The sequence below is a fragment of the Arvicanthis niloticus genome, chromosome 9, assembly GCF_011762505.2.
Source record: "Arvicanthis niloticus isolate mArvNil1 chromosome 9, mArvNil1.pat.X, whole genome shotgun sequence".
NCBI classification, from domain to species: Eukaryota; Metazoa; Chordata; class Mammalia; order Rodentia; family Muridae; genus Arvicanthis; species Arvicanthis niloticus.
Window position 1 is genome coordinate 79584717 of NC_047666.1, and position 27966 is coordinate 79612682.

A 27966-nucleotide genomic window follows, 5' to 3' on the forward strand; every position below is an offset into this window, starting at 1 on the left:
CCAGCTCAATCAAAGTCCAAATTTTTTTATAGTTCTGTTACAACTTTTCTAATTTTTCCTAAGGTCTGTCTTACTTCAAAAGACCTTTTGCAGTTCATGGTTCCAAAACCATTCAGCCTTCTTTTATTTCACCATGTTATGGCTTTTTATGGACATCTTTATTTGATGGGCAGTTGTTTCATATTTTATGGATAATTGTCTCAGCATCTTTTATTTTAAAATTAATGATTCTCACAGGTTTAAGAGCAATTGGAGAGCAATTGAAGATGTCTAATGTCAACCTCTGGCTAACACACACACACACACACACACACATGCGTGCGTACACACACATGCACACAAACATAACACATACATACACATACACATGTGTACACACACGTATGCACACACACGTGCACACATGCACACACACTTGCACATACGCACACCCATGAAAGTGAGCATGGGCACTTATATGTACAAGTGTACACACTCACACAAGCACCTACATACAACACACATAAACAGAGATTTTATCATAGAAATCATTTATTTATTATGCTATGAGGTCAAATGGGCCCCAATTTAAATTTTAGTAATTCTCTGTTAAGAGTCATCTGTCTATGTTTGCAGTGCTGTTTAGTTTACACTGAGGAATTTATAGTAGAATTTTGAAGTGACTCAAATGCTCACCTGGTCGATGATGTTAGTATCAGCAGAAAACCGATTGAGAATCAGTCCCAGTGGTGTGGTATCAAAGAACCTAAGCAGGGAACAGACCAAAGAATACAATGATGTGGACCTGGGCAAGAAGCACTGCTGAGGGGACATTTAGAGCCTTAAAGATGAGGTTTCCACATTCATCACATCAGTGATGAAATATTTTCCTTTAAACTTTCACATTTTGTTTCAATTTTTTAAATGCATATTTTTTATTACTACATGCATAAGGGCAAGAAATAACTCTTCTCTCTCTCTTTCTCTTTCTCTCTCTCTTTCTCTCTCTCTCCCCCCTCTCTCTCTTCTCTCTCTCTCTCTCTCTCTCTCTCTCTCTCTCTCTCTCTCTCTCTCTCTCTCTCTTTACCTTATTGGCCCAAGAATTATCTTATTGAGGAGGTTGTGGTGGAGGTTCTTGGCGGCTGTGAGGCCCATCCATTCTACAGTGAGGGAGGTGACGAGGCAAAGGAAAATGCCCGCTCCGCAGAGGATGCTGAAGCCAGCCACATAGAAGGTCTAGGGAGAAGCAGCACAGGAAGCTGACATGAGACAGTCATCTGGGCTTCTCCTAACTAGGAAACGAAGCATTGAAGTCAGGCAGACTGTTAGCATCCTTGTCTGGTGTGCATTTAGAAAGCTAAAATGTGGGTACCCAGGACAGGATCCCCCATCAGGTCAGTCCTGCATGCCCAGCCAACCACACTTGCTTTTTTTTACACTCAAAGTTTGGCTTTAGAACTGCAGAATTAGTTTATCTTCCGGGCTGGGGGCAGACTCCTGGCTTTCCGCCTGGTCAAGCTCATGCTTTGCCCTTTATTACAGAATGACACCTCAGTGTACCGATCCAGTATGAAAACTCTTCCTTTATATGTGCTTAACATATGTAATAATAACCTGCAGTGCATATAAGACAGAAGTACTGAACTACTGAACTATGAATCTAAACATAATGTCTAATGTTTCTATGGCAAGAATTGTAAAAACAGGACTGAGAAATGGCTCATCCATTAGGAGTGCTTGCTGCTCTTCCAGGGAGCTGTATTTAGTCCCCAGAACCCACGCTGGGTGGTTTATAACTGCCTGTTCTGGCCTCCATGGCCACTGCATTCACATGCATGTACCTACATCACAGACACATAAAATATAATATTTAAATATGTAACAAATGAAAATAACGTAATCGAATATAAAATGATAAAGACAGTAAGGGACAGCATGTTTAACACTGTCGGCAGTTTACCCAGCTTTAAGTCTTTCCTGCTTCCTAACACACTGGACTTGCACCAGATTCCTCTGGAATTTTGGATGTAAGTGAGCAGAGGCCTCCCTGTCCACCATTTGAGTGCTTTATACCTGGTCAGCTTTCCCAGGACGGTTTATACTGTACTCAGATGTCCACGTAGCCAGCCAGTAGTCTATAGCCACAATCACCGAGTGCTTCAAAAGCTTGGAGAAGATCATGAGGAAGAGCAGAAAAAACCCTCCTGAAGTGAGGTACCACCAACAGGTCTTCCAGGGCATCTTCGTCCTGAGCCTCATTACAGTTGACATGTTATCATCCTCCTCTTCCTCCTCCTCTTCCTCTGCATAGACACGCACACAACACAACTTGTGTAAGCTTCAGATGAGAGCCACAAATAATTTTTATTTCTAACAGGAATGCAGGTCACCTCATTTAACTTTAGAGAACCAATGGTGTTAGCCTTGTACATCTTAAATACTTTAAGTAGTGCATGCTTCAATTATTTAATAATGGGTTGAAAATTGTCAGACATGGTGACATCCTCCTGTAAACCCAGCACTTGGGAGGCAGAAGTGAATAATCAGGAGGCCAAGGCCAGCCTTAGCTGTAGGCTACATGGGGAGTTCAAGTTTAGCCTGGGCTACATGAGATCCTGTTCAAAGAATGAAAGGGAAAAGAAGGGGAGGGGAGGGAAAGGGAAGGGGAGGGAAGGGAAGGGAAAGAAAGGGGAGGGGAGGGAAGGGGAGGGAAGGGAAGGGGAGGGAAGGGAAGGGGAGGGAAGGGAAGGGAAAGGGAAGGGAAGGGGAGGGAAGGGGAGGGGAGGGGGAAGGTAGGGAAGGGAAGGGGAGGAAATTTCTCAGCCCTGTTTTTACAATTTTTGCCATAGAAACATTAGACATTATGTTTAGATTCATAGGGAGGAGAGGGGAAGGGAGGGGAGGGGAGGGGAGGGGAGGGGAGGGGAGGAATGGGAAGGAAGGGAAGAAAAAAGGAAGGGGAGGGAAGGAAATAGGGAGGGAGAAAAGAAAGGAGAAGTAAAGGGTGAATGAATGAACACATAAAACCCCACATATAGACCAGACTGCTGATTTCTAAATTGAATGCATAGACCAGTTAGTGAAGGGATTGTGTTGCCAATAAAAACATGCTCCTGGCTGGCAAACATCTTTTTTTTTTTTTTTTTTTTTTTTTAAATCGATGTCTTTCTGAATTTGGAAATCTGCACCGGGGGAAAGCAGCTGTGGAATTTGTGTCTACTCTAGAAAAACACCATCCATCACTTTCCTGTTCTGCTTTACATACGATCATAGAGGAAAGTTGTCAAGACAGAACATTCCAGAAGGCAACGTCAGAGGCCACATGAAACAATGGGCAGGGTTATCCTCTCAAATTCTCCTTAGAAACTCTAGGACCAATTGGCCTGGGCACATTTCCCACAGGTATGGATTTTGATTTTCTTTTTGGCATAATGTGGTTATTTGCACAGTCCAGTGACTGTGGGATCTCCTCTCTGCTCCTTCTCCAGAGACAGTACCACACATGAATATTGTGTTCTCCACTACTGCGGTAGCTACAGGTATAAGCTTGTAGTTTGGAAGGATGAACAATGTGTCTTCTGTCTACAAATCATCAGAGCAAAGGAACCCAGGGTAGATGTCACCAGCACTTCAGTTTCAACTGGATCCTGTAACAAACTGAGTCTTGGAGGAGCCTCTCTTTGGTTCTGAAAGCTTCGGTTAGATGGACCTGTGTTCTCTGTCTTATAAGTACCTTAAGTACAGGAACAGACATGTGCACAATGAAAGTGACAGAGCCTTAAAGACAGTAAGCTGTCTCCCCAGGATGCACCCCCCACTTCTATACCAGATGAAAACTTAGCCACTCTATCAACACCGTCCAGCTAAAGACAGTGTGCGTTCACTTTCTTGGTACCTAATCTGTCCATGCAGTGAGCTGGCCAACAGTCAGTAGAAATGATGCATGCCACTTTAAGGCCTCTAAGCGAAAGGAAACATTCTCTTTCTCCCATCTGCCCTACCTGGTGGCTTCAGAATGTTAGGGCCAGGGACAGCAACCATCCTAGATGGTAGCGCATCTTAGTAATGCAACTAAGCCGCATTACTGCTCAACCATCCCCCACCCCATAAGGTAATGACTGTTCATTCACACTAAGAAGGATTTTAACCCAGCAAGCCCAGAACAGAATCAGTTTCTGCACTGATCAATTTTCTACTGCAGATTTTCTTTTTTCTGTGAGTCTTAAGGTAGTTGAATATGACTCTACACTAAAATAAATAAATAAATAAATAGATAAATAAATAAATAAATAATCGGTTTAGAATGCCAGAAGCCTGTGTCTGCTTCCAGAACAAACACTCTCAAAGAATTCAAATGAAAGAATTCATCCGTTGTCCATTGTTGCTCTTGGTTATTGTTTTTTCTTCTTGCTCCCTCCACCTTCCAAGGTTCCCTGTTTCTTAGTTGGTCAGTAGAAAGGAGGAAATGGCAAATAAAGACTATCTAGGAAGTGAAGCCAAGAGACGGATTTACTCTGTGTCCTTAAACGATTTATTTTAAAATGTTCTTGGTGTCCCGTGTCAAGACAATGTAATGATTTTAGGTGATTTTTATCAAACTTCCAGTAAATCTTTTTTTTTCTTCTTCCTCGGACCAGAGTATTAGAATGTGGAAAACTGAAGTGGAAACTTGACTCTCCACACTTTTTGTCTAATATCCATTTATCACTAAGTGCATAAAATGCATGTACTTTTGAGTCTGGGTTATCTCACTCAAGATGATATTTTCTAATTCATCTATTTGCCTACAAAATTTATGTTGTCCATGGTTTTTTTAATAGCTGAATAGTATTTCATTTGTGTAAGTGAACCACATTTTCTGTATCCATTCTTCAGTTGAGAGACATCTGGGTTTCCTTCAGTTTCTGGCTACTATGAATAAGGCTTCTATGAACATAGAGGAGTATCTGTCTTTGTGATATGGTAGAGCATCTTTTGGGTATACGCCCAAGAATGGTACAGCTGGGTCTTCAGATAGAACTATTTCAAATATTCTGGGAAATGTCAAGATTGATTTCCAGTGTGGTGGTACAAGTTTGGGATCCTACCAGCAATGGAGGAGTGTTCCCCCTTTCTCTAACATGTGATGCCACTTGAGGTTCTGATCTTAACCATTCTGATTGGTGTAAGATGGAATCTCAGGCTCATTTTGATTTTCACTTCCCTGATGACTAAAGATGTTAAACGTTTCTTTAAGTGCTTCTTGGACATTCAAGATTCCTCTGTTGAGAATTCTCTGTTTAGTTCTGTATCCCATTTTTAATTTGGTTATTTGGGTTTTTTTGGAGGGTCTAACTTCTTGAGTTCTTTATATATTTTGGATATTATCCCTCAGTCAGAAGTAGGGGTAGTGAAGATTGTTTCCAACCTGTAGGCTGTTGTTCTGTCCTGGTGACAGTGTCCTTTGCCTTACAGAAAACTTCCAGTTTCAAGATGTCCCATTTGTCAATTGTTGATCTCAGAGCCTGAGCCATTGGCTCACTTCTGTTCAGGAATTTTTCTCCTGTGTCAATGCGTTCAAGGCTATTTTCTATTTTAGTTTCTATTAGATTCAGTGTATCTATTAGATTCAGTGTATCTATTAGATTCAGTGTATCTATTAGATTCAGTGTATCTGGTTTTATATTGAGGTTCTTGATCCACTTGGACTTGAGTTTTGTGTATTTTGATAAATATGGATCAATTTGCATTCTTCTCCATGCAGACTGACAAATCAACACCATTTTTTGAAGATGCTGTCTTTTTTTCCCCACTGAATGGTTTTGGTTTCTTTGTCAAAAAACAAGTGTCTGTAGGTATGTGGGTTTATTTCGGTCTTCAATTCTATTCCATTGATAAACCTGTATCTGCACCAATAGCATGTGGTTTTTATTACTATTGCTCTGTAGTACAGGGTATTACTGTTTGAGGTCAGGGATAGGGATTCCTCCCAAAGTTCTTTTATTGTTTAGGATTGTTTTGGCTATCCTGTGTTTTTTGGTTTTCTATCTGAATTTGAGAATTCCCCTTTCAATGTTTAAAAGGTTGTGTTGGGATTTTGATGGAGATTTCATTGGATCTTTATAGAGTATTTTTGGTAAGAAGCCATTTCTCTGTTGACCCTACCATGAGCACAGAAGCTCTTGCCAGCTTCCAAGATACTCTTTGATTCCTTTCTTTGGGAAATTGAAGTTCTTGTCATACAGATCTTTCACTTGCTTGGTTAAAATTACACTATTATTTATATTATTTGTGGCTATTGTGAAGGGTGTTGTTTCTCTAATTTCTCTCTCAGACTTTTTATCATTTGTATAAGAGAGGACTACTGATTTCTTTGAGTTAACTTTTTATCCTGCCACTTTGCTGAAGTTGTTTTCAGTTGTAGGAGTTCTCTGGTGGAATTTGGGGGGGGGTCACCTATGTGTACTATCATATCATCTACAAATAATGACACCTCGACTTTTCTACCCTCTTCATTCTTCATCACTGTGTTGTTATGGAAACCACATGCAGATCGGCTGGATCAAGTGTAGGTACAGTCTTTTATTATGTTTTCATTGTTCAATGATTATTGATGCTTAAAGAATCAATATTTTAGTAATAACCTGACCCAGTCATTATATTAGACTTTTCCAATTATTCTGTTTCCAGACCCCTGCTTTCCATCCTCTGTGACACATGCTATGAAGACATAGCCAGCCACTGACTGTGTTCCTCACTGAGGCATGCCATTCAGGAACATAAGCCTTACTCTATCATGTTCAATATTACTCATTTACTTCCGCTGTGTGCTTTATGCAAAGTATCTAGTTACCTGTGTGACACACAGGCATAAGTCTCTGAGACAAACTCTGATAGTATACTAATCTATATGAATGTTTCAGATTAAAAGACAAGCAACAATACTTACCTTCGCCTTCATCCTCCATCTGTGCTTTGGCCTCCCTTGAGTACATGGCTCTTCGGAGAGTCTTCCTCTCTAGCGTCGTTTGGTCTGCTTCCATGTCCTGTGGAGAACAATATGCTTTTCTTGAAGAAGCTTCTGTCTGATGAAGGGTTTAACTTACCCCTGGATGACACACTGAGTGGTTTTTAGACCAGTCCCAGCCTCTCTGTTCACTCTGGATACACAGAACTTCTGTCACAGGAAGAGTTAGGAATAGGAAAGTAATGCTGGGCATTTGTGGGCAAGGTTTCTCTGTACACAGATGTGCAGGATGATGGGAAGCCAGAAAGAGTTACAACATCAGGGACCTAAACCTTGAAGCACAGCTCCACCCCTGAGACATCACTTGTCTTTACATCCATTTCAAACAATTATTTTAACCTAAGGACTCTCTTATGTTAAATATCTTCTTTTAAATATATTCAAGCTAGGCATGATGACAAATGCCTGTCATCTCAGCCCTTGAAAGGCTTAAGCAAGGGAATTACTAGAAATTCCAGGCTAGCCGGAACCACATATGGATCTCCCACTTCGAGAAGCAGACAAACAAAAATTTCATGTAGTTCTGGGCTGGATGGTTTAGTATCATGCATCCACTGTGACTATAAATGGGTAAACTATAAATGGATTATTTTAACATATCACAGAGGGAACTATACAAGGGACTTTAGTGGCATTGGGAGGAAACAGGTCATTCCAAAGAAAATATAGGCAATGGTTTTTTTTTTCCCCATGCTTTAGGAGACTCACAGCACACTGTCAGAAAGAGATATAGAGGAAAAAGAAGGGATAGTACAAAGTCAAATTGCCATGTGTTCAGAGCTGTGTGGGCATCACCTGCACAAGGAAGGGGGAATGGGAATCCCAGCCTCACACCTGGGGCAGCAAGATCAGTTAAGTTTCATGGCATGGTGCTGGGGGACCTGCTTCTGCAAAGGAAACCAATCTCAAACACCTAGGCCAGCATCATTGTAAATAACACTGGCCATGAGTGGCCCCTAGTGTGGCCCAATACACTAAAACCCACAACCAAACAAGCAGATTCGAGCATCCACCAAGAGAACACAGTTCGGTAGCCACAGCATGAAGCCAATGAACTTTTGGTGATCAGTCCCTAAGTATTGCTTTTTAATGTTTTTTCTCCTATAGTATGTGTTTTGGAAGGTTCACCATCCTAGAAAGTTCCACTATTTCTGGATTCATCATCAAGAAAGTGATAGCAATCCCCAGTGTATTGGGATTAGTCTACAGAGGCACTAGCCACAGAGTTGCCTAATGACGTGAAGACCAGCCTGTCGGGGGACTACATGAAGATCAACGGAAGGGCAGTCCCTCTCCTTTGTGAATGTTAGAACACAATGGGATAAACCCAAAGAGGAAAATGGACTTGGTTCCATTCCTTATGATAGCATGTGTGAGCCCAACACTCACGTTGCTTTATTTAAAGAGACCTCGTCCCATACACACCCACACACAAAAATTAAAGCAAATGTTCTTGAAAGTGTTCACAAAAGAACGCGTTACTGGCTAAGCATTTGGAATTGTGTTAGCATTGAGGTTAAGTAAACAGAAATCCATCCTCACTCACTCGGTGGGGATTTACCAGGCCTACCACAGCGAGAGAATGGGAGTATCAAATGACATTCACGAATCCAGGCAGTCACATAATAACATGGTGCAGAGAAATTGCCACCCCAGTCAGTTTTCAGTCTGATTTGAATCAGCCAAACATGTGATCTCTTCCTCCACTGCAGCTTCCATTGTCACCGTCTGACAGAGTCCTTCATTCTTTCCCCTTAGTTCACACCGACAGCTCTTTCTGAAGCCCAGTGCCGGGCTTTGATTGACATGTTGTCCCACATGTTTTCTGAACCCATTTCATTTGGTCTGTATACATGGGCTAGGCTTTCTCAGCCTTGACATGGCTGAGCTGGGGCTGAAAGGCTGCTTCAGTGGGATGGGGTGGTCACACACGCAGCAGCCAGAGTAACATCTTCATCTTTTACACACAGCATCCATGGGCCACCCCTTTGCCTAAGCTGTGATAAACACAAATATCTCCCAGTGTGGCCAAATGTCTCCTAAGAAGCAGAACTGGCCCTGGGGGACAGGTAACACTCCCTCCTGACATAAAACACTCAAAGTGTTTGAGTTTGCTGTTACTTCAGAACCAAGTAATTTCATGTGTGCAGGTGTATGTGTGTGTGTGTGGTGTGTGTGCAGGTGTTTCCAAGCAGGTGTGTGTGTATATAGCATGTGTGTGTGTCCAGATGTATATGAACGTACACATCTGTGTGAGTGTAGGTGTGTATGTATGCAGGTGTGTGTGCACAGATGTGTATGTGCAGGTGTATGTGTGTATATGTGTGCAGGTGTGTGTGTATGTGTTCAGGTGTATGCAAATGTGAGCGTGCAGATGTGTATGTATGCAGATGTGTGTGTGCAGGTGTATATGCATGCAGATGTGTGTGTGCAGGTGTTTGTGTGTGTAGGTGTGTATGTATGCAGGTGTGTGTGCACAGATGTGTATTATGCAGGTGTGTGTATGTGTGCAGGTGTGTATGTGCTCAGGTATATGTGTATGTGAGCGTGCAGATGTGTATGTATTCTGATGTGTGTGCACATGTATATGTATGCAGGTGTGTGGGTGTTTGTATATGCAGATGTGCATGTACACAGGTGTGTATGTACACAGATGTGTATGTATGTAGGTGTGTATGTATGCAGGTGTGTGTGTAGGTGTGTATGTATACAGGTGTGTGTGCACAGATGTGTATGTATGTAGGTGTGTGTGTATGCAGGTGTGTGTGTTGTAGATGTATGTAGGTGTGTGTGCAGGTGTGTATGTATTCAGGTGTGTGTGTGCACAGATGTGTATGTATGCAGGTATGTACGTGCACAGATGTGTATGCATAAAGGTATGTCTGCAGGTGTGTATGTATGCAGGTATGTATATGCACAAATGTGTGTATACAGGTATGTGTGTGTGCATGTGTGTCTATAGGTGTGTATGTATGCAAGTGTGTGTGTGTGTGTATACATTTCCATGCATTCATGTGCAGGCCAGAGGTCATCATGGGGTTCCCTCTATTCCTCTCTCTTTTATTTTTTGAGGTGGGGCCTTTCATTGAGCTTAGAGCTCACCAGTTTGGTTAGACTGGCTGGGCAGTAAACCCCAGGGATCATCCTGTCTCAATCCCAGCTCTGGGATTAGAGGCACACTGCCATTCCTGGCTTTTTATGAGAATCCTGGGAGTCGAACTCAGATTCTCATACTTGAAAAGCAAGCACTTTACCTCCTACACAGCCCCATGGGCACCTTGCTTTTCCTTAGATGGCAGAAATCTCTCTCCAGCTTCAGATGGTAATTCCAAGCAGGTACTAGATTCAGTTTGGTATTTCTTGGCCTCCATCCCACTTCCCAGCTGGCTTCACCATGGCCCTGCACTAGCTGGTTCACATGTCTGTCCTTGATGGAAATATTGTATCTGTCTTTGATTAGGAAGCCAGTGTTATCTGAAGTGATTACTTCATCTCTAAATACAATTGAATAGATTTTCTTCCTGGCTCTCTTAAAGGACATCACTATCCCACTCAGCCAACTGCATTTTCTGTCTGTTTTGTTTCCAGACCCTTTTTTCTAAAGTAAACGATAATTTGTCCTGCTCCCGAAGCTAGCATCCTATTATTTTACTCCTGGCACTTAGAGCACTAAAAACAACGCTACTTGGAGCCACTCCAGGATGCTTCTCAGCATCTCTCCCTGGTTCTCTGGGCATGGTATTGCCCACTGTAATACATCCCCTAACATCTTGATTGGGAGGATTCTGTGATCTCTCTCATTCTCTGCATAGACTTTCACATTTGTTTTTCTTCCATGGGGGATTTGCTTTTGAGATCTTCAGAAAGTCATAGGACAGAAAATTGTTGATACCGGTGTGGCTTTTCAATCTTTTTCCCCCCCTATGGAAGTGTATAATCTATTTTATCTCTTAAAACAATACAATTTAATTTTCTGATTTAAAAAAAAAGCTGGCTCTCAAAGCCACCATAGCTTTCATGGTCATGGCGATGACCTGATTGTTGGCAATGCATGAAAATGATCTTATCACACGTGAGAAAGAAAGAGCTATAAACCGGGAAAACAGTACACACTAAGGAAGTCTCAAGCCTTGATTACAATTCATTCTATGTGTAAATGCAAATGTAGTTCCAAATGGCTCAGAGCCAAAACAGACATAGCCTTTCATCCAAAGGACAGCAAGGGATAGCCCAGGCTAGGGCCTGGCTAGACAGTTCCATGGAGAAGATCATTTGCTGTTCAAATGGGGGCCTGAGACTCAATCTCAGCACCCACATAGAAAGTTAAGAGTATACATTCACACCTGTGACGCTGGGGCTGTGGGGAAGACATGGAGACAAAATGATATGTGTAGTCAGCAGTCTAAATCTAGGCTAAGTGAGAGGCCCTCTCTCTAGGGAATAAAGCGGAGAGTCACAGCAGTCACCCAGTATGATCCTCTCGTTTCTACATATGTCCATGGGTATGCACACCTGCTACTACTGCTACTACACACACACACACACACACACACACACACACACACACACACACACCATACATACTCTGATGGTTTGTATATGCTCAGCTCAGAGAGTGAAACTATTAGAGGTTGTGGCCTTGTTGGGGTAGGTGTGTCACTGTGCATGTGGGTTTTAAGACCCTCATTCTAGCTGCCTGGAAGTCAGTCTTCCACTTGCAGCCTTCAGATGAAAATGTAGAACTCTCAGCAATGCTTGCACCATGCCTGCCTAGATGCTGCCATGCTCCCACCTTGATGATAATAAACTGAACCTCTGAACCTGTAAGCCAGCCCCAGTTAAACGTTCTCCTTTATAAGACTTGCCTTGGTTGTGGTGTCTGTTCACAGCAGTAAAACCCTAACTAAGACACATACACACCAGTCACACAATAAGTAAACAAACTAGCAAAAATACAAACAAAGAAATAAGTAAATAAGATTTAGTAGGTTCAAAATGGCCTCCTCAATTACCATATGCAAAGATGCAATTACCTTGGGCTTCTGGTGAAGGCGGTAATAGAGCATCATGCATGCTACGGGGCACAGCTCGTTAAAAAGCACCCCTAGTAATTATGTAGAACCCTCCAACACTGACCTTTTCTAGTTCTTGATCTTGTCTATTCATGAGGGTTTTCCAGTGTTCATAGAGCTCCACGTCTTTGGTCTGAATGTCTTTCAAAGTCCCTTCCCTTAACACACTGCCATCCTTCATAGCTATGATCTGAGGAAAGAGCACAGGGGCAGAGACATAGCAAAATGTGGAAGTAGACAAACAATTGAACCTTATCTCGGGAAGTATCTCATACTTCTTGTCTGTAAGAAACCACTGTGACAACAGACACAGGAAATCTCACCCAGTCAGCGTGCGTCAGGTACTGCAGTTTGTGAGTCACAAGAACAACCGTCCTCTTGTCATCCTGGAGAAACTTCAGGATTCCTTCCTGCATCAAGTGATCGCTCAGGTGGATGTCCAGGGCAGAGAACGGGTCATCCTGCAGTGGGGAGGGATTGGAAGGGAGATGAGGGAGAACCAACTGAAAAATGGAAAAATGAAACCCAAGCTGTCATGAAGAACCAAGGGTGCCCAGAACACGTCTGCTTTGCTGTGTTGATTTCTATGTTATTCTCCTGTTTCTTTAGTATGCAAACAGGTGTGTCTACATATGTGCCTGAGGAAGAAGTGGCTGGATTCTCATTTCATCAAGTCTACACACTATGGTCCACACTCACACAAGCAGAAATGATAACTCTGAGAGAATTCTGCACAGTCTCATTCTCTACACAGATAAGATGTAGACAGTGAAATAAAGCAATTATGTTCAGAAGTTGGAGTCAGTTTATGTGCATTGCCATCACAGCTAATATAATTAGCTTGATATTTATTCAGCATTCAGTTACTCTCTGCTCAATAAAGAGAAACAATAGTAATGTTTTTATTAAAGTATTTAAGAGAAAACTTATGAAAAATATTAATAAAGTAATTGTACAGTTACTTTGTAAAGATATCATAGTTTCAGATAAATGGGCAAATTAATAAATGTCCTTAAATGGCTTTTATATAAATACATTTAGTAGTACAGATAAGAATGCAGTAGCTTATTGAAACCATTTAAGTACATAGATATTCTGGATAACAGAATATTTAGCAATTGTCATTGTGTATGGATATGTGTGTATACAAATATCTAACAAATATAGACATAAATGTATGCTATCTGAGTTTATGAATGTATTTTAGAAAGTAGTAAAATGAAATTGATTACTGTTAGAATTTTCCCTCCAAATTTTTTAGTATTGAAATATTTCAAAAATCTTTCTGAACCTTTGGGTCATTTTTACGATCACCAGCTAGTTCTAAGTCATTCTATGAAACAGGACATCTAAGAGATTAATCTGTCTTTTTACTGCCCAATAATTTGCTTTTAAAAAATGTCATAGATGGATGTGGAGAGATGGCTCAGGGGTTAAGAGTCCTGGCTGCTTTTCCAGATGACAGATTACTTTAAATTGAAAGTATGTGTGAGTGATATAAATCATCCCAAGATACACAGTCCCCATGCTGGAGTAGGAGAAGGACTTAAACTGTCTTTCAGAACACCACTAGCAGGGTCACCTTCTTGTCCCAGCACCAATGCAGCAAGAGTTTAATTACAGGATTTACTAACCAATCCCTGGCTTGGAGAATTCAGATAACTATTAGAGAGGATAAATTGGCTGCTTTTAACACTAATTCTGCTTCTGGACACTAAAAGACCTGAGGCATGTTGTTGTTGTTGTTGTTGTTGTTGTTGTTGTTGTTGTTGTTATACAGATCAAATATCCCTAGTCATTTGTACAGGAAGTTTTTTTTTTTTATAAACAAAAAGATACAAGTCAGAAACAAGATTTTATAATAAGTCAGGTCAATTTTCCACAGAGTTCTGAACTGTAATGCCAGAAGACAGTAAGCAGAGTGGTGTTAATGAGAGAGCTGAGATGCATTTATAACCATCTCTCCCTCTTCTGGGCAATGTCTAAACTGTTGCTTCATTTGTAAAATGAGGGGGATGCTAAACAGACCGGTCAGAAATTTATCAGACTGATGCGAAGATCCAATAAAATAATATAGTGTTTCCTTCAATCACATTAAAGTGCTGTTTTACTGTTACTGTCTTATAAGTATGGCAGTGGTAGGCTGCCACTGTGTCTCTCTAAGGTGTCAGTGACAGCGTCATGTCTCCCAGGACTCACAGGAGATCACAATGATTCAAACTTTCAGCTCTTGTCAGACAGGAGTTCAGGCAAGCCATCCCAACTATTTAACAAGAAATCCAAAGCTTGTTTGGTCCATAGAATAAGTGCAAAGCTAACTTGAGTAACTTAGTAATAGTTTGATCAAAATAAAATAAAAACATTGAGGCTTTAGCTCAGTGTTAGAGCACTTGCCCATCATGCACAAAGCCATGGGTTCAATCCCAGGACTAGGAAATAGATGAACTACAAAATCAAGCCCCCAGATCTATATTCCTATTTTAGTAATTTTTATATGACCTTGGAATAATCCTTCCTCCAAAAACATGGCGTTCTCATCAACAAAAGTCAGTAATAGCAGTAATTAAAAATTAAGTATTTAGGGTGTGTATTAAATGAACTAGCATGTATACCATTTTGTGCTCAGATATTCCATGGTGTGAAAGGAATTGACAATGACTACTACCACATACTTGCCCTGGCTTGGTACTGGGGCAACTTAATGTTAGAATCACATGCAACCTTTTATACAACCTGATTTAATCACAATTGACATTTAATAGATTGAAAAGCATGCTTCATGATTCAATTTGTTTAGTAACATGCTGAGTAGGTACTTTCTCCAAAGAAAGCAAAAAAAAATTGTGAAATGGTAAATTAAATGAATTGTCTATTTTTCATTTTCAAGAATATATTATTTATTAGCTAGGGATATGGCTGAGTGTGATATGCATTTGCTCTCTATTCAATCCCCAACTCCTCAAGGAAAAGAATATATTTGTATATTACTTCCATATACATCTACATATCATTTTTGGTGTTTCATTTGTTGTTTGTTTTGTGAAAGTCCCACTCGTGTCTATGATGTACCAAACTCCTACCGACCCTTCTCTTTGGTTTCCCAAGTCCTAGAATTACAAGGATGAGTGTCTGTGTCTGATCTATCCAGTCTTGATAAGTTGATTGACTATCTTGTATAGTCAATGAATTTATGTGTGATTATTTGTTTTAATGTGATGTTAAGGTTAGTATGAAAAAGTTTATTTAGAGAAAAATAAAAAACATTCCTGTGATTGTAAAACTGCATACAAATGAGATGCTTGAAGGTAAGGTGATGAACTTTTCTTCCTTGCTTCTCCACCCAGCACAAGAACTAGAACTCTGGGCATTAGTGATAGATGTGAAGGAAGAGAGGAAGGGAAGAAGGGAGCAAGGGAGAATAGGAGTGAGGGCAGAAGAGAGGGAGGGAGGGTAGGGGGAAGATAAGGGCTTATACCCTTACATCAGGTCATAAAAATCAAATCCTGTAGCATCATGTTAAGAGCCCTTTGTGAATTTTTAAACCATGAAATGATAAGCTATTACCATTTTTGATGAATTTCTAAAATACACCAATAACATTCTGCTGCTGCTATCTGTTGTTCAATTTTAGTTTGGAATGATGTATAGTATCTAGAAAGTAAGTTACCCTACATGTTTGGTTTAACTGTCAACTTGACACAATGTAATAATAGTCACCTGGTAAGAGAATTTCAGGGGTGGAAGTTGTCTAGATCAGATGGGCCTATGGGCCATTCTACAGGAATTGTCTTGGCAATATTAACTTGTATGAGAGGACTCAGTCTACAATGGGCATCACCATTCCCTATGTTAATCTTAGCAGGATTAACCTGAAACAATTCCAGTATATCTCTATTCTGCTCTATCTCAAATGCATTCAAATTCAGCAGGAAACTCTAAAATCAACTTGTATTTTGAAGTTTCAAGAAATGCAGGGGAGTGAATGTTTAAAGGCTCTATGAACATATTTATAAGTAAAAATTAACAATGTCACAGGAGAGGGACACATTTGCATTCTCTGCTGGACTCTAAAATTCCCATTCTTTGTATGTGCTGCTGTTTTGGCTCCTGCCTCGTGTAGACTATGAACCAGATAAAAATCACAACCAATGCCATCCGCAAAGTTCGTGAATACACGAAAACCACATGAAGCCTCTTCAAGACATGGGTTCTACTCATGTTGAGCAAAGATTGCTACCATTTTAGGAATCATTGAGGCTAACTCTGATCTTCAGCCTGGGCCGCACACCATGGAATGGAATATCTGTTTAAGTGGCCCTGTGCCCACCAACAATCTATTCCCCAACCCTTACCACTTTGCCATGAACTGCAAAGGAGAAAATCCTGCCCAATTATCTATCACCATCCACACCCCCTCCATGATTCTCCTGGTCAGGGAACCCAGGTAAATCTCCAGGAGGTGGTTGGTACATGGTTTTGGAGGCTAAAGTTGATTGCCACCAAGCTTGACAACCTGAGTTGGATCCTTGGGACCAAAATGTTGGGAGAACCAACTTGTTAATTTGTTCTCTGACACCCCCCCCCACACACACACATAGTTCACCATGGCAAGCAAGCCCTGCCTCCCCTTCCCACACAAAATGAATAAATAAATGTAGTCAAATTTAAAAAGATACTGCTCAGAGCATCACAGTGGCAAAATAGCAGCATGTATAAAGAATGAGAATTTTAGAGTCCAGCAGAGAATATAAACATGTTCCTCTCTGTGACATTATTAATTATTATTTGCAAATATGCTCATAGAGGCTTTAAATATTCACTCCCCTGTGTTCTGTTGAAACTTCAAATTACAAGTTGATTTTAGAGTTTCCTGCTGAATTTGAATGCACTTGAGATAGAAGCAGAATAGAGCTATATTGGAATTGTTTCAGGTTAATCCTGCTAAGATTAACATAGGTGTTGAGAACCACACTAGTCCCACGTTTGGGCACCAAAAATGTTGAGGCCTGGGCTGCCCCACATTTGGGGCCGCCACTGTATCCCCGCCCAAGCTGCCACTCAGGTCCTAGGGTCGGAGCTCAGCAAGAGAGAGAGTGAGGATGGACTCGAAGAATGGAGACCAGACAGAGTGTGTTTCAATCCCCTTTATTCTTCAGTCTCTCTTCCTAGTCCAAGTCCCAAGTCTTGAGTTCCTAGTTCCTAGTTGTACTCCTCCTAGTTCCCAGTTGTACTCCTGTTGTTCTCTTCCGAGTGTCTAATGTCTACTCCTACTCCTAGTGTCTGATTCTCTGATACTCCAAATTGTTCTCCCTAGAGCCAAGTGTCTTCTACCTAATGTCAAGCAATCTGTTTCTTTCTCTGTCTGCCTCTAGCCTTTCATATGTCTCACTTCTAAGCCATGCCTTTTGGTCACGCATTTAAGTCATGCCCTTAGGTCTTGTCTCTAAATCTGATCTCTAAGTCACACCTTTAAGTCACACACCTTTAATCTCACACCCCCAAGGAAAGTCCTGGGTATCTAAAGCAAGATGCTATCAGAGTGTGCTCAGCTGTTGTAGGCTATTGTAATACAAGTCTCATGTCAGGGTATATGGCTCAAGATGGCTGCAAAGCTGATAGCCGCTTTCTGCCAAAAGTCGGCCCCCAACACATAGGGGATGGTGATGCCCATTGTAGGCTGAGTTTTCCCATATCAGTTTTATTGTAATTTCCTGACACCAACCTGGATCCACCAACTCAGTCTGTGAGCATTTACTCACTCTGCACTCTGTAATTTCACAAATTAAGCCAGCTTTTCTTCAGTCATCTAACTTGGCATTGTAAAGACCCATTTGTCCAGAGGTGGAAAAAACCAAATTATAAATAAAGTTAAAGTTCATATTCTTACCAAGAAGACAATGTTGGTGTTTTGGTAGAGTGCCCGTGCCACACAGATTCTCTGCCTCTGACCCCCACTCAGGTTGATTCCCTGGAAAGGAAACAGCAGAAACACCCATTTTCATCACTAAGAAGGGACCTGGTGGTAAAGATTACCTTTAAAATATAAGCATCTCTAATTTTTTTATGCAACACTGGCGACTCTCTCAATGCTGGGTGTATGTCAATAATTCTTGACCATTCACATGACTCCTCCTTTCACACTGGCTGAGAGCTTTACCATACAAGAGTACTAGTCACCAACACTCTCGACGAGTGCCAAAGGCAAGCAATTTCAAGTTTGTCTGTTTGTTTTCTTTTTTACTTTTGCATTGTCTGTTCTTTGGCCTATACCTCTTTTCATAGATTTAAACTTATTTTTAATTCTGTGCGCACGTGTGTTCCAGTGTGTGCATATATGCACTCGAGTGTAAGACGCCTGTGCTCAGAAGAGGGAGTCCGATGCCTTGGAGTTGGAGTTACAGGAGGCTGTAAGCTACGTTAAGTGGGTGGTCAGACTGAACTTGGCTCTTCTGTAAGAGCAGCGAATGTTCTTATTGGCTGAGCCATCTCTCCAGCTCTCAACACATACCTGTGCAATATGATGTTATACGCTATGCCAAATACATGTCATGATAATATTCCTTCATGATCAAATATGAATGATAATTAATAATTGACACTAACTTAGCACCTAGCATGTACCAAGCCTGTGTGTGTGGTTTTACAGCTTTCTGTGCTCTATTTCTCAATAGACCAGGATTGCTCTCATTTTACACATGTGGAAGCTAAGCCTCAGAGACTCAAGGAATGCCTGGAATAAGCCAAGATGCTGCATCAGAAAGTGGTTGATAAGAAGACTGATCACAGACAGCTGAAACTGAGTTTGGGAAATATTCTCTGTTCTTCAGCCATCAAATCCTCAGCTGTGCTGGGCAAAGAACAAAATTACTTTCGACACAAATTTGTTATCACAGTGGGTAACACGCATTAGCCTCCCACCTAGCACAGCTTTGGATGTGTAAGGGTTACAATTTTTGTTAGTCATTACTGTGGTAAAGATGGCATGTCCAAATGCTTTCAGCTGTTTAGGATAGCTATAGCATGATGTCAGCATAAAATAGGGGTGTGTAAGGATAAACTATACATTAACAAAATAAGGAGACCTTGATGAGACTGAAAGAATTTGTCAGAAGCAATCTGAGTTTCCAAAGTAATTCAACAAGACCAGTAGGTAAAAATATGCTTGACCAAAGTCAGTAGTAGTGGTTCACTCTTCTCAACCCCCTCCCACCACCACAAGCCCTGAGTGGCTAAGCACAGTGTGACACACACAGTAGTATCTCGTACATAAGAGACAGTGATGTCAAAGGATGCCTGTCCTTACATTTTGGCACTTGCCGCTGGGTCAACACGGAATTCCTAAGCCCCCAGACATCATTATGTTCTTCTGAGGATTAAAGACAAGCAGAAAACTTTTCTCAATTTGTATGCATTGCTCAGTTCAACCATACTCAACTCACCCTCTCTCCGATTTCAGTTTGGTCTCCAAATGGTAACAAATCAATGTCTGGCTGCAGAGAGCAGGCATCGGTGACAGCCTTGTACCTTTGGGAGAAATGAGATTCGGTGTCTTTTAGAATACAGATGTTCCCCCAAGTGTGTTATATACTCTGACCATAATCACACTCTTCCCTTGCTCTCTGCCCCCTCCCCTCCTCTGTGTCCTCTTTCTTTTCCCTTCCTCCCTCTGTTCCCTTCCCTTGCCTCCCTTCCCTTCCTTCCCCCTTCTGACCCTCTCCTTCCCCCATTTAGTTTAGGGGCATCACTTCTCAATAAGTGCATTGGTCCAAACTCATGGCTCCCAAGTGGTTGTTTCGGTTGTAAAAAACTGTACATGCAAAGTTACCTTTGTCTGTTGAAAGGACTTCCAAAAGTGATATTTTCCTCGACTGTAGCATTTAGGAGCCAAGGCTTCTGGGCAGCGTAAGCCACAGAGTACCTGCTTCTGCTGTGAAGAGGACACACCCAGGTTACACAAAGTGCTGAGATGAGCATTTCTGTGTAACTAACGGAATGGGAACTAACGGAGAGAGAAGAGCCAGAGTAGACATCCAGAGGAGAAGGAAGAGGCTGCCATCCTTAGAACGTGATCACTACATAAGCCACCTCAATTACAGGGATCTGGATCTAATTAAAATGTCATATGACAAGTAAAATTTGATTCTCCTGTGCTGAAGTGTTTAATGCTATAAATCGTTAAGAGAAAATTTCTTGTCTAAATTAAGATTAAGGGTTATTAATAATTCACTCTCTTTAGCAGCCACAGATGTTTTGGTTTGTATTAAACTCCCTTTATGTAATAGCGGATTTTTTTAATGGTGACCTTTAAGAAACATGAATTGAAACTAGAATCAGAGCATTCGTTTGCGGCTCAGTCACATAAATATATTTTAAAGCCATAGGTAGCATATACATATTTCAAATTGAAGAATGATTTCTAGAGGAGTCTGTTTCAATGTTAAAATAACATTTAAGTTCCATATTCCTAACATATAAATATTTTTAAAGAGAAAAGTTGGGAGACCGGCGAACATGTTCCCAATATGTTGTAAAAAATTTTCTAAGAACTAATAAACGTCTTTAAAAGGAAGACACAAAATAAAACTAAACTGATAAATTTCTTCTCTCTCTTTTATTTCTTTAGCTTATAGATTTTATGAATACTTGTACATTAAAATTTAACTGGCAGCCATTTCTGAACATGTGGGAGCTGAAGAACCAGAAGATGATGGGACCAGGCTGGGGAAGGGAATGGATGAGCTTCAAAGTCAGATTTCCACAGTTAGTTCATGATGTGTCAGTTATGACAAAGGGATTGCAGTTAACAGAAAAGTAAGGTTAAAGGCAAGAATTGAGAAAAGCCAAATGGTCATTGGGAAGCAGGGCATCTTGGGGCTTTAGAGGACATTAGGGTCTAGTATGACAGTCATCTATTACATAACTACAGATGCAGAAAAGCAGTGGTCCCCAAGTCTGGCATGTCTGCCTGCCCTTCCCCTTACTCTGGGGATTATCTTTTGATGCTGGGGATCAAACCCAGAACTTCATTGAGATTTGGGTTTGAGTTTGGTTTGGCTTTGGTTTTTTTGTTTGTTTGTTTGTTTTTTGTTTGTTTTGTTTTGTTTTGAGTAGCTAAAGCACTGGGCTCTCCATCTCAAGACTATACTCAAATATCGTTGGAGGCACAATCAATGCACGGATTGATTATTTGCATTTTTATTTAATGAGCCCTCAAACTACTAAAGACAGTTTGCTTTTCAGCCAAAATCAAAAGGCACAAAATCCATGAAAACAGAAACAATTGACACAATTTGTTTGCCAAATTAAATTTTTTTTTCTTTTGTGTTGAGACAGACTGTCACTGCAGCCTGGACTCATCTGGAGCTCAGTGTGGAATGCAGAATGGCTCAGAAAGCAAGCCTATTCCCCTGCCTCGGGCTTTATAGTACTAGGATTACAGGCATAAGCTGGCCAAACAATTCCTTTTGTGAACCACTGCTGTTGAAAATATTGTAGGCATGTTAAAAATGACTGTACACCATCACAATGAAGAGGTAAACTGGAGCGAGAGATTAAAGACTGAGGGGGAAGTTATTCTTATTAAACTTGGGTGAAAATAGAAATAATACCTTCGGGTTGCTTCAAAAGAAGGCTCAGATTCATTTACACTGTAAGTACGGCAAACAACGTTCATTAATGATGAAAGGTAGCCACGAGTGGACGTGTGTGCAAATTGTTTAAGCAATAAACAAGCACCAGAAATACTCTCTCAGTTTATTTCAAAGAAAAACCACATAAATAATTTTCTTTTCTCTCTTCCTTGAGCAGGAAATATGCTATCACTAATAATATATCACCACTATCATCCGGATGATAGCAAGCCTGGCTGTCACCCACATAAGTTTCTGCCTCATGTTACAGCTTGTACCCTATGTCCCATTCTGCTCCATTAGCTCTGGAAACTTGAATCATTTTTCTAAAACACAGTTGCCTGCAGTTCTGTACTTCCTACTCCTCACTATCATTACATGTTAATTTTAATCTATTTAAATTTCTCATTCACTACTCTGAGAAAGTGTCAGAAAAAAATACACTGAGAACATAAACGTGGAAGGCATTCAAAGCCCAGGTGTCTCACTCTGAGGATCAGATAAGAAAGCTAGACATGCAGCAGGCTCAAAGGACAACATCTAGACACAACGATGGACTGGTGAGATTCATGCCACAATGGGACTGGACTAATTACATGTAGTTATACCCCTATTATGATGGGAAGTAAAGCATTGAAGATCAATATTTTGTATTTGAATTTTGTATTTTGTATTTGTATTTAGACCCGCCTGAATTAAATTATTTTGAAAGTTCTATATTCAATAGCTTTACACAGTTGATCTAATAAAAAGTAACTACTATTTTACTTCAGGCAGTGTCCTATGCTTTTTTTGTGTGAGAAAATGTATGCAATTACATCCTCTAGTGATAAATTTGTCTTAGAACTGTTAAGGGTAGATTTGACTATTACACATTGCTAATGACATGTTAGCATGTTTAATGGAATCAAAGAGCCATAATACCACTAAATACTACATATCAAACTAAAAAGTCCCTCAGTAATTAGCCCCTGATTTAAGAAACTCATAAATAGCAAGTACAAAAATACTTCATTTCCAAGTTTTAGATACCAAGACATCTGACCTTAATGTTTTAGTAGTAACATTACTTAAGTCATCTGTGGAAGAAAAAGCAGATGTGTTGGAAGTCAATGGACTTGTGTGTATTCATCCTCATGGAAATGTTCATCACACAACTGATTGTGTCATCCCACACGGAGACCTTGGAAACCATCAACTTATCCAAATAATGATTGAGTAAATTTCCAATATGTTCAATAGCAATCCGAGTTTTTGTTGGAGCTGGGAAGATAACTCGTTGGGTAAAGTCCTGGTAGCCAAGCCCAACAGACCTGTGTTCAAGCCCGAGAACCATGTGGTAGAAGGACAGATGGAGGAGGGGGAGCAAGAGGCACAGGAGGGAAGTGCCTGTGATTGGGGGAGGGGGATCAGAGGTTTTAGCATCAAATGCCGTCAGTTTGAGGTGCCTAGGGAATTTCCAAATGACCTTGGCCATGAAGCAGAATTTAAAGCCCAAGGGAGATCCAGGAAGCAAATAAGGACTTTGGAGTGATTTCCTGCCTTGACAAATGTGTTAGATAACCAAGTTCCAGTTTCCATTCCCTTATTACTTAAAAAAAAATCAGTAAATGATTCCAACAACCCTCATTTGTTTACAAGAGGACAAAAGACCAGGAGCAGAGAGTAGAAACTGAAGCGTTGGGAAGACGCATGCTGAGATGGGTGCTTCTGTAAGTACAGAAGTAGAGGAGAGAGAAAGCAGAGGCTTGAAGAATACCACAGAACAGATTGACTAAGGAAAGGAAATCTATGGTTGGAGCTTGGTTGCTTGATTGGATTCTTAGATAAGGTCTCATTATATAGACCAGGCTAGCCACAAGGTCATGCTCCTTCTTCCTCAGCATCCTGGGACATGGGATCACTGACATGTGCTACTTTGCCTTACTACATTCTTAAGAGGAGGGCCAGAGTGCAAGTTCTACTAGAAACTAAACCAGGAGGTCATCTGAATATGGAAAATATTAGTTTAGTATCAAGTGACCAGGAGACAGAGTGAGATAATGCCTAAAGGATGCCCAATGCCTTTAAGGATGCCATGCTGTAATTTATATACCTTACGTATTTGTGTGTGGACATATGCATGCCATGGTCTAAACAGTGCAAAACTCTATCCAAGGGTGACTGTCTAAACTCTAACTTCATTCTTGACTTCTTTATCACCGTTTTCCATCAATATACATTCTTTTTAAGGAATAAGATGAAGCATATATGAAGCATATATGGAGCATATATATATGGTCTATATGCTTTGAAACAACAGAATGTATTTCCACAGTGTCATGTGGTTAATTTATTAGATAAATTATAATAATCATGAATGCTGATGCCCAGAGTCAGACCAACCAGAGCGCAGGCCCAGAGAAGATCAGCGCTCTGTGGAGGTGTGAGGAGGAGACCTCAGGGTTCCTCCACCACCTCACATCCTTCCCGTTTTTTATAACTCAATATTAAAAGAGAGCCAAGAAATTAGATTCTGATGGCACCGTCACATCACGTGACTTAGTCCAGTAGGATATGCTTCTCAATCCAGAACAAAGAATGAAAGTTGGAGGACAAACACGGCTTAGTATCTAACTGAAGTGATCAACACCAAACTGAGGGGTGGTTATATCCTGAGCTTTCCTCTGAGCACCAGAAAACACGGCTACTGCCTTGTGATTTATCCAAGGCAGACAAAACAGATACTAAACATTTCTCAGCTTCCTTCTCTTGCCAGAGATAACTACTGCAAGCAAGAGTGCTAGGTCAAATTTGACAGCCAAACCTTTTCTTCTCAAGATGCGTATTTCAAGCCCAGTGTATTCTAAAGGGCCCAGAAACAACATTTCCCCCAGAAAAACCTGGGTACATGAACAGCTGGCTGCACTACATGGAACATATTCAAAACTGGGCCCTTGCTCAACTTTGGCACCACTGACCCATGCAGCAGGAGGACTCTTGTTTGTGGGGCTTCATGATGCATCTCAGGTTGCTTAGTAGACTGAAGTCCAGACTAGATTTACTTAGTTTGGCCTACCTAGTTAAGTCCTCCTAGGCAGAATATGAAGCAATGGTTGTAACTTTCGTCAAATAAATAAATAAATAAATAAACAAATCCTCTGGCCTCTAGCAACCAGAAAAACAGTAGCACAGTTTCTGAGCGTGTCTCCTGCCATAGCTGTGTTCACTGGGGAAGAATCACATCTAGACATGAACTCCTAGACAGCAGTCTTATTTATTTGTTTGTTTGTTTGTTTGTTTATTTATTTACTTGGCTAAAGTTACAACCATTCCTTCATATTCTGCCTAGGAGGACTTAACGAGGTAGATCTTAACTAAATAAATCTTAACTTAACTAAGTAAATCTAGTTGCCTTCAGTAGTCAGTTCTGTACTAGTATAACCCCATATCACTTCATTGCACAATGTGTTCTGAGGACGCCCTGCCTCCCTTCTCTGACTTAGTGACCTCTCTCAGTGTCAGCTGAGGTGTTTGCTCCTTACGAACCCTTCTTTTAGTGCCTCAGCACTTGAAGAGCACCAGGCTAGGTACCTTCCTCTTCATGTCTTTTAAGCAGCACATTAGGCTGCCCTACCTTTGCATTTCTTAATACCTCTAGTGGGTGGTTTGCATTCAATGTGGAGAGGAATTGTTGCTTTTCAGCCCCTTAAAAAGACTTTAGAGCTGGGCAGTGGTAGCGCACGCCTTTCATCCCAGCACTCGGGAGGCAGAGGCAGGTGGATTTCTGAGTTCGAGGCCAGCCTGGTCTACAGAGTGAGTTCCAGGACAGCCAGGACTACACAGAGAAACCCTGTCTCGAAAAACAAAAAAACAAAACAAAACAAAAAAAAGACTTGAGAAGATTGTCTGATATTGGTTCCCCAAACACTGAACCCTTGTTGATCTGTTTACATTTAAGCTTTATAAATAGTGTGAATTTCCCATAACTCGAATGACTTTCGAGTACTCCCTATCTACATTTAAAACTGTGTCTTCACCACCCCCAGCTTTCATCTTAGCATGCACTAGTTTATACGATCATAAACTGTCACAGTGAATTATTTTATAATTTTATGACATTTGAGGTTTCTATTGGGTTTTGATATATCTGTGACTTATGCTTTTATGTCTTTACATATTTCAAAGGTTCTTGGTTCATGACATGGAGAATTATTGTAGTAGTCTTCTCTTGGAAGATTTTTAGGTGTGTGAAGAAACCAATTTAAAGCACTGTCCTAGATAGTGCCACCTGCCAACTTACCTAGAGTCACCCGAGGAAGGGATTCTCTCCATTAAGAGATTATCTAGATCAAACTGATGTATGTGTATGTCTGTGGAAGATTGTCTTCATTGTTAGTTAATAGAGGTAGATCCAGCCCCATGCCCTGAGCATGCAGCTCTGGGCTGTACAAGAGAGCTAGCTAAGCGTGAGCTAGGTGAACCAGCAAGCAGAATTCCTCTGTGGTTTCTGCTACAAGTTCCTCCTTCATTTCCTCCCTGACTTCCCTCAAAGATGGTGAGAGACTTGGACATGTAAGCCAAACAAAGCCTTCACTCTCCTAGCTACTTTTGGTCTGAGCGTTTACTACAACAGGAGAGGCAAGCAGAACAGACATACTTACTTGTTCCAGTAAACTTTTCCTTCCAGGGTCTGCATCTCACCGAGGATGGCAAGGAGAAGAGATGATTTCCCACAACCCACTTGGCCTACAATCATAGTTAACTGGCCTAGAGAAACAAAGCAGAAGATAGGAAGACTTCACTTAGCTACATGAAACTAAAACTCAGTCTGGGGAGCATGCTGGGGGACATCCTAGTTATTAGCACTAGGAACATAGACAGCTGGGAAGATTGGTGCAAACGCAAGTCCAGCCTGGTCTACATAGAATGTTCTGGGATACTAAGAACCACATAGTGAGATGCTACCTCAAACACTAAAAGCAAAACAAAAAAATGGGAAAAAATCACTAAAACAAATAACCTAAGTTTAAAAAAAAAATAGATGCAATTCCAGGTGCAATGCCTACACATTTAGACAGGTCTAATGTTTTGATCCCTAGACCTGTTTGATTTCGAGCAGTGAAGTAAATTTACCAATCCTTGTTTTTTTTTTTTGAAAAAGAAAAGAAAAAGTAAAACATATAGGTCTTGACTTGTTATTTTAACTTTTTTTGATAGAAGATCTCATGTGGCCTAAGCTGTCTCTGACTTGCTGTAAATTTCTGATACTTCTCCTGACTGAGCCCTGCTGCAGACCCTTGTTTTATTATTTTGTAAATGGAAAATTGCTCATCTGACTAAAGATTAAAAGAAGTAACGTGTTAAAAATTCAGCATTAGTTTTAACCTTCACCATTGAATTGACACAATAAAAGGTCAATTATGAAGAAAATTGGTCATTGGGATGAAAGTGATTTGTGTTGTCATAGGACCCTCTAATTTCCCACATTGACTTCCAGGTATGATAGAAAACATTCCAGCTACTGACCATTACACCAGGTTGAGTGAATATTTCTATTCAGTTATTCAACCATTTTAAATAAAATTATCGTGACCATACATATCTTGTTCTTTTTGGTGCTGTTATAAATGCTATTGTTTTCTAAATTTCCCTCTTGGTTTGTTTGTTGTTAGCACATCAAAATACAGAAATAAGACTTAACCAAGGAAGTTTCTTCTGTAGTTTCTTCACACTAGAAACTACAGAACAGTGCTAAGATGTATACGAGGGGTCAGAGTGATAGATGGAAATATACCCCAGGGTTATGTGTTTGGAAAACCGACATTATTAAATGTCCACACTTCCCAACACAATTTACAAATTGAATGTAGCCTTACTCAGCATCCTATAACAAAATGTATTATGAAGAACACATTACAGAGCCTCAGTGATCACTGTGGTAACAACTCATAGGGTGATGACAGAATGGAACAGAGAGCCCAGAACTAAACCCTCATGTGTAGTCAGTCACTTAATCCGCCATAAGTGTTTTAAGACCACACAGTGGGAAAGGAACAGGTGGCGATGCACAAACTGAGCGTCCACTTGTGAAAGAGTAGAATTCGAATGTTACAGTCTTGGGCACTCCAACTCCATCTCACAATGACATCAAGACCTAACAGATCTTTATGGAAACTTCAAAACCCTTGAAGATAGCATAGGAGAAGAAATTCTTCATATTGATCTTGGCAATGAATTTTTGGATTTTAAGTGGAAACAAAATTCAATTTAAAAAAAAAAAACCCAGCAAAAATGGGAA

The 27966-nt window shown here is 40.6% G+C and overlaps 1 protein-coding gene across 5 annotated transcripts in view; it reads right to left on the reverse strand.

Moving 5' to 3' along the window:
• Abcc9 (ATP binding cassette subfamily C member 9) overlaps nucleotides 1-27966 on the reverse strand; it is a 121969-nt gene that overhangs the window by 44853 nt on the left and 49150 nt on the right. For 3 of the 5 annotated variants that reach the window (XM_034511951.2, XM_076940796.1, XM_076940793.1), the window contains 11 exons: nucleotides 26330-26435; nucleotides 21666-21704; nucleotides 19883-19984; nucleotides 19497-19581; nucleotides 17945-18025; nucleotides 12381-12518; nucleotides 12122-12247; nucleotides 6908-7004; nucleotides 2053-2282; nucleotides 1067-1215; nucleotides 676-745 (listed from right to left, as the gene is read on the reverse strand). In XM_034511951.2, the coding sequence (XP_034367842.1) occupies nucleotides 676-745; nucleotides 1067-1215; nucleotides 2053-2282; nucleotides 6908-7004; nucleotides 12122-12247; nucleotides 12381-12518; nucleotides 17945-18025; nucleotides 19497-19581; nucleotides 19883-19984; nucleotides 21666-21704; nucleotides 26330-26435 (1223 nt within the window). The remainder of the gene's footprint in view (nucleotides 1-675; nucleotides 746-1066; nucleotides 1216-2052; nucleotides 2283-6907; nucleotides 7005-12121; nucleotides 12248-12380; nucleotides 12519-17944; nucleotides 18026-19496; nucleotides 19582-19882; nucleotides 19985-21665; nucleotides 21705-26329; nucleotides 26436-27966) is intronic. The other 2 variants (XM_076940794.1, XM_076940795.1) reach the window with 1 other exon arrangement.